This window comes from Colobus angolensis, unplaced genomic scaffold (assembly GCF_000951035.1).
Source record: "Colobus angolensis palliatus isolate OR3802 unplaced genomic scaffold, Cang.pa_1.0 Scaffold25, whole genome shotgun sequence".
NCBI lineage: Eukaryota > Metazoa > Chordata > Mammalia > Primates > Cercopithecidae > Colobus > Colobus angolensis.
This window is the reverse complement of record NW_012115710.1, coordinates 4416099-4428693: the sequence shown is the minus strand read 5'-3', so window position 1 is coordinate 4428693 and position 12595 is coordinate 4416099. Positions and strand designations below refer to the sequence as shown.

Here is a 12595-nt window from a genome sequence, read left to right as displayed (position 1 = left end):
GTGCAGTGGTGCGATCTCAGCTCACTGCAACCTCCGCCTCCAGGTTCAAGCAATTCTCCTGCCTCAGCCTCCCAAGTAGCTGGGATAACAAGCTTGTGCCACCACACCCAGTTAAGTTTGTTTTTTTTTTAGTAGAGACAAGGTTTCACCATGTTGGCCAGGCTGGTCTCAAATACCTGACCTGAAGTGATCCACCCACCTTGGCCTCCCAAAATGCTGGGATTACAGATGTGCACCACTGTGCCTGGCCTATTTTTATTTATTTTATTTTAAATTTTATTTTGGAACAGAGTCTCGCTCTGTCGCTCAGGCTACAGTGCAGTGGCGCGATCTCAGCTCACTGCAACCTCCACCTCCAGGTTCAAGCAATTCTCCTGCCTCAGCCTCCTGAGTAGCTGGAACTACAGGCATATGCCACGACGCCCAGCTAATTTTTTATATTTTCAGTAGAGATGGGGTTTCACCCTGTTAGCCAGGATGGTCTTAATCTCCTGATCTCGTGATCCGCCCACCTCGGCCTCCCAAAGTGTTGAGATTACAGGTGTGAGCCACCGCGCCCGGCTCATTTTTAAATCTTTACGAGTAACTACAATTTTCTGGAAGAGCTGTCTGTGAGCTTCTTGAAGCTGGAGCCCTTGGCAGGCACCTGCCATCAGTGCCACCAAGCCCAGGTCTTGCGCTAAACTTTAGACCACTGTCTAAGGAAACTCTGCTCAAAAAAGACAAGATTTGTCTCACTTCCCGTCTCTTCTGCTACAGCTGAAGCTGTGGTTCTGCTCTTGCTTCCTCTCCAAGTACTTTAGAACCTTAAATGACAGAACAGGGCGAGGTGACTCAAGCCTGTAATCCCAGCACTTTGGGAGTCTGAGGCGGGTGGGTCACTTGAGGTCAGGAGTTCAAGACCTGCCTGGCCAACATGGCGAAAGTCCATCTCTACTAAAAATACAAAACAAACAAGCTGGGTGTGCTGGCAGCACCTGTAGCCCCAGCTACTCAGGAGGCTGAGGCAGGAGCTGAGATCATGCCAGTGCACTCCAGCCTGAGCAACAGAGCAAGGCTCCATCTTTAAAAAAAAAAAAAAAAAAGAACAGATTGGAGCCAGGTCTTTGACCTCCCCACCCTGCACTGCACCAAGTGTCTGTGAACACAGTGGTGTTTAGGTTCCTCTGGGAAAACACTGGTGCAAGATTAGAAGCCTTCAGATTATTACTGGGGGCAAGGGTGATCTGTTCAACATGTGGACAAGATGGGGGGTCTTAGAGGGCTGAGAAAGCTGGAAGGACTCGGGTGGTTGAGAGGTCTTGGGAAAGAGGACAAGGATTAGATTAAGGATGCTGAAGGAAAGGGCGTGACATGGAACTCTGGGTATGGAGGCATGGGATGAGAGCTTGTGGAGGTGGAGAGGCCAGTGGGTCTCTAGGGGAGGGAGGGGCATGAAGGATGGGGGAAGTCCAGGACAAAGTCTGGGGGGTCTCAGAGGCAACTGGCTCTTGGGGGAACCTGGTTTCTGTCACTCCCTCAAGCACGTGTGACTTTGCTCAAGTTGTGCCTTCCTGATCGTGCCATTGCACTCCAGCCTGGGGAGTGGAAAAGTATTAGTCACTGAACAGGATGGTGCGTGCACTGCAATCTTACTTTGGTTGAAACCTTATGTGTACTCTTACATAAAGACAAGGAATGACAGAACCCAGGTGGCATCACTCTGTGAGCCAGGAGTGCTGTCCTTCTTGGTTTTGCTGTTGTTATTGTTTTTTGAGATGGAGTCTGTCGCTCAGGCTGGAGTGCACTGGTGTGATCTCAGCTCACTGCAACCTCTGCCTTCCCGGTTCAAGCAGTTCTCCCGCCCCAGCCTCCCGAGTAGCTGGGACTCGCACCTGCCACCACGCCCGGCTAATTTTTGTATTTTTAGTGGAGACGGAGGTTTCACCGTGTTGGCCAGGCTGGTCTCAAACTCCTGACCTCGTGATCCACCGTGCTGGGACTATAGGCCTGAGTCACCACACCTGCCCTGTCTTTATTTTAATCTTTGCTTGTCTCCATGCTGTTTTTCACACTGCCCAGCAGCTGCTTTTGTGACTCGATGGTTATTAAACAAAAGGCCTTAAGGGCAGCCCCTACATTCCCAGTCAAGTCTGACATCACAGGGCTGGTTCCTGGTCCCCGCTCTGCCCTGGCTCCCTCACTTTCCCCCGCACGCCCTCTGCTCCTTAAATCTGCAAAGTGCATTGCTGCTCCTGGGCCTTTGCACCCCCGGTTTCCTCTTCCTTCCCCCCTCAGGCAGCCACAGGTGGGGGCATGGTGCTCCTGACCGCCTTTCCTAGTCTGGGTGCTGCGCAGCACTTTCTCACAGAACTGCACTTCCTTTGTGGGTCTAATCACACTGCAGCCCGGAAGACAAGCTCCAGGGCATTTCCTGTTCTTCAAATCTGCCAAAACTCCGGGAACCCTAACAAAGAACTCGAGGAATTTCTATGTAGCTCATTAAAGTGGCGCACTCACAGGTCTTGGCTTAGACTTGGACTTCCGGCCACTCAACCAATTTTAATGCTGTGCATTTGTGTTCTATTCAGGTTTTTTTCTTTTTTCTTCTTCTTTTGAGATGGAGTCTCGCTCTGTTGCCCAGGCTGGAGTGCAGTGGTGCGATCTTGGCTCACTGCAAGCTCCGCCTCCTGGGTTCAAGCGATTCTCCTGCCTCAGCCTCTTGAGTAGCTGGGATTACAGGCGCACACCACCATGCCCGGCTATTTTTTGTATTTTTAATAGAGACAGAGTTTCACCATGTTGGCCAGGCTGGTCTCAACTCCTGACCTCAAGTGATACGCTGGCCTCGGCCTCCCAAAGTTCTGGGATTACAGGCGTGAGCCACCGTGCCTGGCCAGATTCTGTTCTTAATGTGAGACCACATTCAAAATGCTTAGCCCGCTCTTTCAAACTCCAGCGTGGGCTGTAGGAGCGCTGTTTGCACGGCCTGGCATCCTCGCCTGCCCTGTCCCCCGGGCACCCACGCCGCGAATGAAGGTGCCACGTCCTTGAGCACCCAAGCCGGTTTATTTGGTCTCCCGCATACACTCAGGCCTGCATCACTGGCCGTGATTTCTCTGCTTGCAGCTTTACTCCGGAGCCCGCGAAGCCGGTACCGCCCTGGGGGAGGTAGAGAGAAGGGCGAGGTGGAGGCCGGCCCGGGGGTGACCGGTGGGGCTCCAGGTGATAGTGGGGATTCCTAAGCGGGTCAAGGTGAAGCGGGTTGCTGGCTAAGGAGTAGGAGTTGGGGAGGGGGCGAGGCGACCGCAGTGGGCATGGATGGACAGGGCGCAGGGCACAGAGAAGAGGGTAGAGAGTGGCAGGGAGGGGCCTTGGGAGGGGACCTGTGAAGGAGAGGGGTGGAGCCTTGGAGGGATGGCGGCAGGGGAGGGGCGCGGCCTTAAAAAATAGCGCAGGGACGGGGCCTTGGAAAAGGAAGGAGGAGGCGGGGCCCGGGAGAGCAGTAGGAAAGCGAGGGGGGCCTTACAGAGCAGAGAAGAAGGCGGGGCCTTGGAGAGTTGGGGGAAGAGGGAGGGGACGAGGCCTTGGAGGGGGTGAACGGGAGGGGCGGGGCCTTGGAGTGCTGCGGGAAGGGCAGGGGTGGGACTCTCACCCGCTGCAGCACGATGATGTCGCGGTCTGTGAGTTTGTCTCCAGTCACAGGGTCCACCATATCCTTCCGAATCAGCTTCTCCACGCATTCGAGGGTGACCACAGCCCCACTGCGGTGAGGGCGAAGGTGGGAGACTCGGATCAGAGGCCGTCCTGGAGACCTACCGGCCCCAAAGCCGGCCCGCCCCGCAGGTTCCCAGGTGGTCCCTTCCCTCCCCTCCTAGGTGACTCACGAGGGCCGCAGCACAGCGCAGGGGGTGGCGTTGCTCAGGCTGTCGCGGGTCACGGCGCACACGTAGCGCTCGCTGCGCGTGATGAGCCCCACGCGGTCCACGGAGCTGTCGAGTGGTGTGAAGTGCACGGGCGTCAGGTCTGACATGCGCAGGGGCTTCCCCGACATGGGGCAGGTCACCGTGCGGGACTGCAAGGGGCAGAGAGAGGCAGGCTCAGCTGGCGCAGGTGGAGAGCGGGTGGTCCCTGTGCGTGAGAAGGACGCTGGGGGACCCTGGCGCCATGGCACAGTGCGTGCGGGGGCGCTGTGGGGGCTCACCGGCTTCTCCAGCTTGGTGGCCTTGGCTTCGGGCGTCAGTGACGGGATCCAGAAGCTGGGCAGCACTTTGTCCTTGTCCTTACTTGGAGGACCCACACTGGGCCCAGGTTGGGCATCATCTGTGGGGGAAGAAAGGGACTCAGATGCCGCCCCCTGGGCCCGCCCAGCCCGCGGCGCCCCGCCCCCCAACCCACCACAAGCGCACTCTGAGTCACCTGGGCTGGTGCCCGAGAGGGCCTTGGCTGTGAAAGGGTTGAGAGGCCGGCTGACGATGGCCGACTCCTTCTCCAGGAAGCCCCGCACATGGTCCTGCGAGGCCGCCCGCTGAAGCTCCTTCTGCTCCTCCCGCCGGGTGCCCCGCTGCTTCTCGTAGGCCTGCGGGGGGCGGAAAGTAGGCTGAGCATCTGCCCGTGAGGGTGGGTTTGGACCACTCTGGGGGTTTGGAGGTATCTTCCTCTCATTTCACAGGTAGGTAAACTGGGGCCCACACAGTGGAGGCAGTATCTGGCAGAGGGTGGTAACTGCCTGGGCGGGTGTGAACCTTACTGCGTTGTATAGCCAGAGCGCCAGACTCAAAGCCCATCTATGTCACTCTGTGGCCTGAGTGAGCACTATGACCTCTCCTGGCCTCAGTTTCTTCATCTGTAAAACAGGCTAACAGTGGTGACCCACCTCGGCAGCTCACTGAAGGTTACAGAAGGTGAGTGTTTAAAGCATGGAGAGCGTCACCTGGCACTCAGCTAAGCGTTTAATTAATGTCACCTGCTGGCCAATTAGGTTTACCATACAGTGCATGCCCCAGACTGTGTTTGGGACGGGGGATGTAGACTCCAGGTCTGAGGGAATGCTGAGGAGCCCATGTCTACAGACAGGCAGGGAGTGAGGACGGGAGGAGTGAAGCCACGTCCTGAGCTCAGCCCTGCCTGGCGCACAGCAGGTGCCTGGGCGGTGCTGCAGTTCGAGACCACCCTGGGCCACCCAGCTGAGTGAGGAGAAAACAGTGACAGTGACGGATGCTCAGGAGGGCCTCCGACATGACCACCAGGCTGTGTGGAGGACATGGGCACGGGGGAGCCACTTGCTCAGGACAAAAAGCCCAATAAGCACGTGACCTGTAGTGTTTCCTCAGTGCCAACAAACAGGCAGGGGAAGAGGGGGACAGACCCACTGTGCCTCAAACGGGGATGAACAGGGCCCCTCCTACCCATCAAATGGCTTTGTCCATGGAAGGCCAGGCCGGGTTCCCAGGAAAATGCCTTGAGAATGCTCATCTGCCCGGACCTCCCAGGTTCCCTGCTCTGTCCTCTGATGTGGCCCTGTCAGCTCATTTTACAGACAATGAAACTGAGGCCCAGAAAAATGAGGTGATGTCGATTCATTTAGCACATCTTTTTTTTTTTTTTTTAAACAGAATCTCGCTTTGTTGCCCAGGCTGAAGTGCAGTGGTGCCATCTCAGCTCACTGCAACCTCTACCTCACGGGTTCAAGCGATTCTCCTGCCTCAGCTTCCTGAGTAGCTGGGATTACAGGCACCCGCCATGCCCAGCTAGCTTTTTTTTTTTTTGTATTTTTAGTAGAGACAGGGTTTCACCATGTTGGCCAGGCTGACCTCTAACTCCTGACCTCAAGTGATCCGCCTGCCTCGGCCTCCCAAAGTGCTGGGATTACAGGTGTGAGCCACCACCGCCGGCCCATTTAGCACATCTTTACTAAGGACCTAAGCCACAGGGGGGAAAACTCAAAGTTCAGAAGGGAAAGTGGGCATGTGTCAGATAGCCACATGTAGAGTTTACAACTATGCCAAGTGCTGAGAGAAGAGGTGACTGGGGCAGATCCAGGGGACTAGCAGGAGCTCAGAGGAGGCAGCACCCGGGCTGAAATCGGTGAGGAGGATTTGGCTGGAAGCAGGAGGGGAACAGTGTACCAGGCAGAGGGAACTGAGATTGGAGGGCTCCAAGTGGCTCTGCCTGTGAGCTCGGACTCAAAAGCTCCTGCCTGCCTGTGCCTCCTTCTCCCCATCCCCATCACCTTCATCTGCCGGGCGATCTCCTTCTTCTGGTGCAGAATGTACTCCAGGATGGCCTCACGCTCATACAGGTAGCCATCTGGGCTGCAAAGACAGGGTGCAATGAGAAAGAAAGAAAGTGATCCTCCCGCCTCGGCCTCCTGAAGTGCTGGGATTACAGGCAGGAGCCATCAGGATCAGCCCCAAGTTCAATTATTTGCTAGAATTCACAGAACTCAGCAAAGCTGTTATACTCATGGTGATAGTTCACTGCAGTGAAAGGATGCAGACTAAAATCAGCAAAGGAAGAAAGCACATGGGGCAGAATCTAGTAGAGACCAGATTTGAGCTTCCAGCGGTCCTCTCCCAATAGAGTTGCAGGGAAAGTGCTTAATTCTCGCAGCAACAATGTGTGCCACATATTGTTGCAGCCAGGAGTTCGAGACCAGCCTGGGCAACAAAGTGAGCTGCCCTCTCTACAAAAAACAAACAAAAAAGCCAGGTGTGGTAGTGCACACCTGTGGTTCCAGCTACTCAGGGGGCTGAGGCAGGAGGATCACCTGAGCCTGGGAGATCAGTGAGCCAAGATCTCCTCATTGCACTCCAGCCTGGACAACAAAGTAAAGACTCTGTCTCAAAAAAAAAAAAAAAGAAAGAAAGAAAAAAAGAAACTGAAGGTGGCCTTGGGGGCCCTGATCATTACTGTCTTCTACAAAATATACCACTAATTGAGCACATATTTAGTGCCTGGACTCAGCACCTGTTAAGCCTTTATCCTGCCATCACAGGCAGGTCATGGGAAGCGTCCGAAGGTGAGCTGCTCTGATGGCCTCAGCAGTGCTCTAACAGCCCTGCACCCCATTAGGAACATGTTCCTTTCCATCTGTTCCACATTATGAAACAGACACTAGGATCATGCCCATGTCCCAGGTAAGAAAACAGAGGCTCTGAGGATAAACTGCTCGTCCAGGGTTCCCTGGCTGTGCAGGTGGCCAGGCCCACATACACAGCCTCCTCCTGGCGGTTCCCTTGCCCTCCCCACCCAGACCCACCCATCCCTGTTCCCAGCTCACGTGACAACAGGATCGTGGCAAGGCTGCAGGGACAGACAACAGCAGTCGAAGTCCTTCACGGCATCCCGGCTCAGTCGAATGTTCTGGGTCCCATAGCCTGAGGCCGCTGGGGTCAGAGATGGGCAGAGTGATGGAGGGGCAGAGCGACGGGAGATATGCCCGTCTCCAAAGCCCCAGAGAGAGAGGCAGAGAGACAACGTGGTGGTGGGGGTGGGGGACTCAGAGAGAAACAGGCAGTTGGGAGCCGCTGTCTGTGTGCTGGGGCCATGGGCTGAACCCACAGGGAGGTGTCAACCCTGGATGGTGAGAGGCAAACAGGCCTGGTCACTGAGTGGCAGCTCAGTGGAGGGGCTGACGGCTGACTCCCCTCCACCCTTCTGGCTGTGACCAAGCTCCAGTGCCTGTCCCTCTTTGGGCCTCAGTTTCTTCCTCTGGAACATGGGGTAACAACAGCGCCATCCCTGACACTCTGCTGGGAGGAGTGAGTTCACGCGCAGAAGGCAGGGAACACAGTGCCAGGCCACATGGGGGCGTGGGATCACCCGGCTGTTGTTTACATGGTCATGGCCATCAGTGTATGTCGGGGGCGGGAGAGAGACATCCGGCACGAGGGGAGATGGTGACTCCAAGACACAACCATGCCCCGCCCTGCCCTAGCCCTGCACCTGTGTCCTTCTTCTTCTCATGGTAGGTGTAGACGGCCCCCGCGGTGCAGTTCTTGCCGTGCCGTGTCATCCTAGGGAGGAAGGGACAGTGGCAGGGCTGTGGTGACCGGAGGCAGGCAGCACAGGGAAGACCTCTACAGCCCTCAGAGCTGACCTGCCCCCTCGATGGGAAAGCGGAGGTGGAGAAGCGGGGTGAGGTGGAGGAGAGGGAGGGCACGTGGTCGCCAGGCCGCCTCCTGGAAGTCCCCCTTCCAGACTCACCTAGACTCATTTATATAGGAAACTAGCACCTTTACCAACAGAATTCTTTGGTTGGAAGGAAGAGGGTGGGGAACCAGGGTTCAAATTCTACCTACTACTTCCGATTAGCTGGGGTGGTGGCTGTGCCATTTAATAGGGGCGGAAAAAAAAAAAAAAAAAACACCAACGGGGCCACTATTGATGAATCCACTCCACCTTCCCTTCCCCTCTGGTATCTGTAGGCTCTGACTGAGGCCAAGGCGTGGACCAGCCCAGTGATTGGCTCAAGGCTTGGCACTTAGCCAAGGCTTGACCCAATCACTGCCTGCCAGTCCACTAGCGATTGGATCTAGCGTCTGTGATTATATCTCAGATCGACCAATCAGAGGGCAGGTCAGAGTAGGGCTCTGTGTCTAGGGGAAGAGCTACCTCCACTCCCACTGCGGGTAAAGGAGGAAGAGAAGACCCCAGAATCCTGGAGCTCAATTCAAAAAGCAAAACTTTTTTATTCTGTAAGTTTTCAAACACATACAAAACCAGAATAGTGTCAGGAACCCCCATGTACCCATGTCCTGGGATCCAGCAGCTGTCAACATTTTGCCACCCTACTTTGATACCTTTGATCATTCCCCATACTTGAGTGCAAGCCCCACCCTTTTAAAAGACTTTATTGAGACATAATTCACATACCATAAAATTAACCCCCCCCCCTTTTTTTGAGACGAAGTTTCGCTCATGTTGCCCAGACTGGAGTGCAATGGCATGGTCTTGGCTCACTGAAACCTCCGCCTCCCAAGTTCAAGCGATTCTCCTGCCTCAGCCTCGGGATTACAGGTGCCTGCCACCACACCTGGCTAATTTTTTTGTATTTTTAGTAGAGATGGGGTTTCACCCTGTTGGCCAGGCTGGTCTTGAACTCCTGACCTCAGATGATCCACCCGCCTCAGTCTCCCAAAGTGCTGGGATTTACAGGCGTGAGCCACTGTGCCTGGCCCCTGCATGCTTTTTTATCCCTTAAAAGGATTCAGAGCCAGGCTCAGGGCTCACGCCTGTAATCCCAAAATTTTGGGAGGCCGAAGCAAGAGGACTGCTTGAGTCCACAAGATAGAGATGAGCCTAGGCAACACAGCAAGATCCATCTCTATTAAATTTAAAAAGAAATAAGTTGATGGCCGGGTGCAGTGGCTGACACCTGTAATCCCAACACTTTGGGAAGCCGAGGTGGGGGCAGATCACGAGGCCAAGAGATCAAGATCATCCTGACCAACATGGTGAAACCCTGTCTCTACTAAAAATACAAAAATTAGCTGGGCATGGTAGCACACGCCTGTAATCCCAGCTATTCGGGAGGCTGAGGCAGGAGAATCGCTTGAACCCAGGAGGTGCAGGTTGCAGCGAGCTGAGATTGCACCACTGCACTCCAGCCTGGTGACACAGCGAGACAAAGAAAGAAAGAGAAAGAAAAGAGATGAGAAGAGAAAAGAAAGGAAGGAAGGAAGGGAGGGAGGGAGGGAGGGAGGAAGGAAGGAACTAGTAACATTATATACTAGTCTCACTCATTTCTAAGTTGCCACCTAAAAATTCTCCCAAGCTGAAACAGTTGCAAAGGATACAATTTCCGGCAATGTAAATGTGTAGCTAAATGGAATCTCAACACTGTAATGATTTGAGACCATTTGAAAAATGCAAGAAAAAGCTCTGCTTCAACAGCAAAAAATTGTACATGTCCTGTTTTTCTCTTTGAACTTGTATTTCTGTTCCACTTCCCTCTCTGCCACCCATTTTTAATCTAGCATCTTTTTTTTTTTTTTTTTTTTTTTTTGAGACAGGGACCCGCTCTGTTGTCCAGGCTGGAGTGCAGTGGTACGATCACAGCTCACTGCAGCCTTGACCTCCTGGGCTCAAGTGATTCTCCTGCTTCAGCCTCCCGAGTAGCTGGGACTACAGGCATGTGCCACCACGCCCAACTAATTTTTGTATTTTTAGTAGAGATGGGGTTTTGCCATGTTGCCCAGGTTGGCCTCAAACTCCTGGACTCAAGTGAACTCCTGGCCTCCCAAAATGTTGGGATTATAGGTGTGAGCCACCGCGCCTGGCACATTCTATCTTTTGTGCTTGGAAATTCTTTTGTTTTGAGATGGACTTTTGCTCTTGTTGCCCAAGCTGGAGTGCAATGGAGTGATCTCAACTCACTGCAACCTCCGCCTCTTGGGTTCAAGCAGTTCTCCTGCCTCAGCCTCCTAAGTTGCTGGGATTACAGGTACACGCCACCACACCTGGCTAATTTTTTGTATTTTTAGCAAAAATGGGGTTTCACCATGTTGGCCAGGCTGGTCTTGAACTCCTGACCTCAGGTGATCCACCTGCCTTGGCCTCCCAAAGTGCTGGGCTTACAGGTGTGAGGCACTGCACCTGGCCTGAAAATACTTGCTTTAGTGATCACCCTGTTACATATCTCTGCAAGAAAAAAAAATATGGATAGGAAATCCTTTTAAACATTTCCCATCGTTCCTAGGCTCTAAGAGTCCAATATTCGTCTAGCAGCGGTTCTCAAAGTGTGAGTCCCAGGACCCAGTGGTCCCCCAACACATTTCTAGGGAGTCTGCAAGGTCAAAACTGTTATCTTAATAATACTAAGACATTATTTGCCTTTCTCATTCTCATTCTCTCACAAGTACACCAGAGGCTCCATGAGGTGTGATACTGCAACACTAAATTAGTAGTAATTTGTTACAACAATGATAGGAAACTAATATAGTCACCAGGGAAACGCACATTAAAACTTCACTGAGGGCTGAGCGCAGTGGCTCACACCTGTAATCCCAGCACTTTGGAGGCTGAGGCAGGCAGATCACTTGAGGTCAGGAGTTTGAGACCAACCTGGCCAACATGGCGAAACCCCATCTCGACTAAAAATACAAAAAGTTAGCCAGGCGTGGTGGTGCGCGCCTGTAATCCCAGCTACTGGGGAGGCTGAGGCATGAGAATCACCTGAACTCGGGAGGCGGAGGTTGCAGTGAGCCAAGATCGCACCACTGCACTCTAGCCTGGGGGACAGAGCGAGACTCCATCTCAAACAAAACAAAACAAAACAAAACTTCACTGAGGTACCTCCCCCCACACACCACAAGGGCTGCAATTAGACAGAGGGGTGCAGGCAAGGACACGGAGCTACGAGAACCCTCATGCACTGCTGGGGGAATGCAGACAAGCACAACCACTTTGGAAAGCAACTGTCAATATCTACTGAAGCCAGGCATATGCCAATCCTATAAGCCAGCAATTCCTCTCCCACATATACACCTAACAGAAGGGTACTCCTGTTTACAAGACACATATACTGCCCTATTCTCAATGGCTCATAAACTAGAAACTACCCCACCCCTGTCAGCACAGAGTAGATAAAGAAACTGGGCCACAGTCACATAATGGAAACGCCCAGCAATCAGACACAACAGCCTACTGTCATACCCGTAGTATAGCTGAATCTCACAGACGCCGTGCAGGCCAGACACCAGACATGCAAAAGAAAACGTACTGTGTGGTCCCATTCATGTAAAGTTCACAAACTCACAAAGTAATTATGACATTAGAAGTTATGTGTGGGTGGGTGTGGTGGTTCGCACCTGAAATACAAGCACTTGGGGAGGCCAAGGCAGGAGGATCATTTGAGCCCAGGAGTTTGAGACCCGCCTCAGCAACACAGCAAACCCTTGTCACTATGAAACATAGAAAAATTAGCTGGGCATGGTGGTACACGCCTGTAGTCGCAGCTAATTGGGAGCCTGAGATGGATCACCTGAGCCCAGGGAGGTCAAGGCTGCAGTGAGCCATGATTGGGCCGTTGCACGCCAGCCTGGGAGTCTGAGTGAGCCCCTGTCTTAAAAAAACAACAACAAAAAAGTCAGGTGCCTTTGGGAGGCGGAAGGTGGGGTGACTGGGAGGGGCACAGGTAGCCTCTGGGAGGCTGGGAATGTTTCTTGATCTGGGTGCTGGTTACATGGGTGTGTTTGCTCTGAAACTCGCTGGGTTAGACAGTTATGCTTTCTGTACTTCTTGGTACATGTTATAAAAAGAAATTGGCTGGGCACCGTGGTGCACGCCCAGCCAATTTCTTTGGCTATAATCTCAGCACTTCAGGAGGCTGAAGCTGGAAGATCACTTGAGCTCAGGAGTTCAAGACTAGCCCGGGGAACATATTGAGACCCCATCTCTACAAAAAAAATATATAAGGTGGGCGCAGTGGCTCACACCTGTAATCCCAGCACTTTGGGAGGCCGAGGCAGGTGGATCATGAGGTCAGGAGATTGAGACCATCCTGGGCAACTCATTGAAACCCTGTCTCCACTAAAAAATACAGAAAATTAGCCGGGTGTGGTGGCAGGTGCCTGTAGAGTCCCAGCTACTCAGGAGGCTGAGGCAGGAGAAT

At 53.4% G+C, this 12595-nt stretch overlaps 1 protein-coding gene across 1 annotated transcript in view; it reads right to left on the bottom strand.

Moving 5' to 3' along the window:
- Positions 1 to 3033: 3033 nt before the first annotated feature.
- Positions 3034 to 12595, bottom strand: part of NOSIP (nitric oxide synthase interacting protein) — a 35317-nt gene continuing 25755 nt past the window's right edge. The window contains exons 2-9 of the mRNA XM_011946365.1: positions 7927 to 7997; positions 7262 to 7367; positions 6212 to 6293; positions 4399 to 4558; positions 4184 to 4302; positions 3867 to 4054; positions 3635 to 3743; positions 3034 to 3141 (exon numbers count right to left, since the gene is read on the bottom strand). Coding sequence (XP_011801755.1) covers positions 3070 to 3141; positions 3635 to 3743; positions 3867 to 4054; positions 4184 to 4302; positions 4399 to 4558; positions 6212 to 6293; positions 7262 to 7367; positions 7927 to 7996 — 906 coding nt within the window. The 5' untranslated portion in view covers position 7997 and the 3' untranslated portion in view covers positions 3034 to 3069. The remainder of the gene's footprint in view (positions 3142 to 3634; positions 3744 to 3866; positions 4055 to 4183; positions 4303 to 4398; positions 4559 to 6211; positions 6294 to 7261; positions 7368 to 7926; positions 7998 to 12595) is intronic.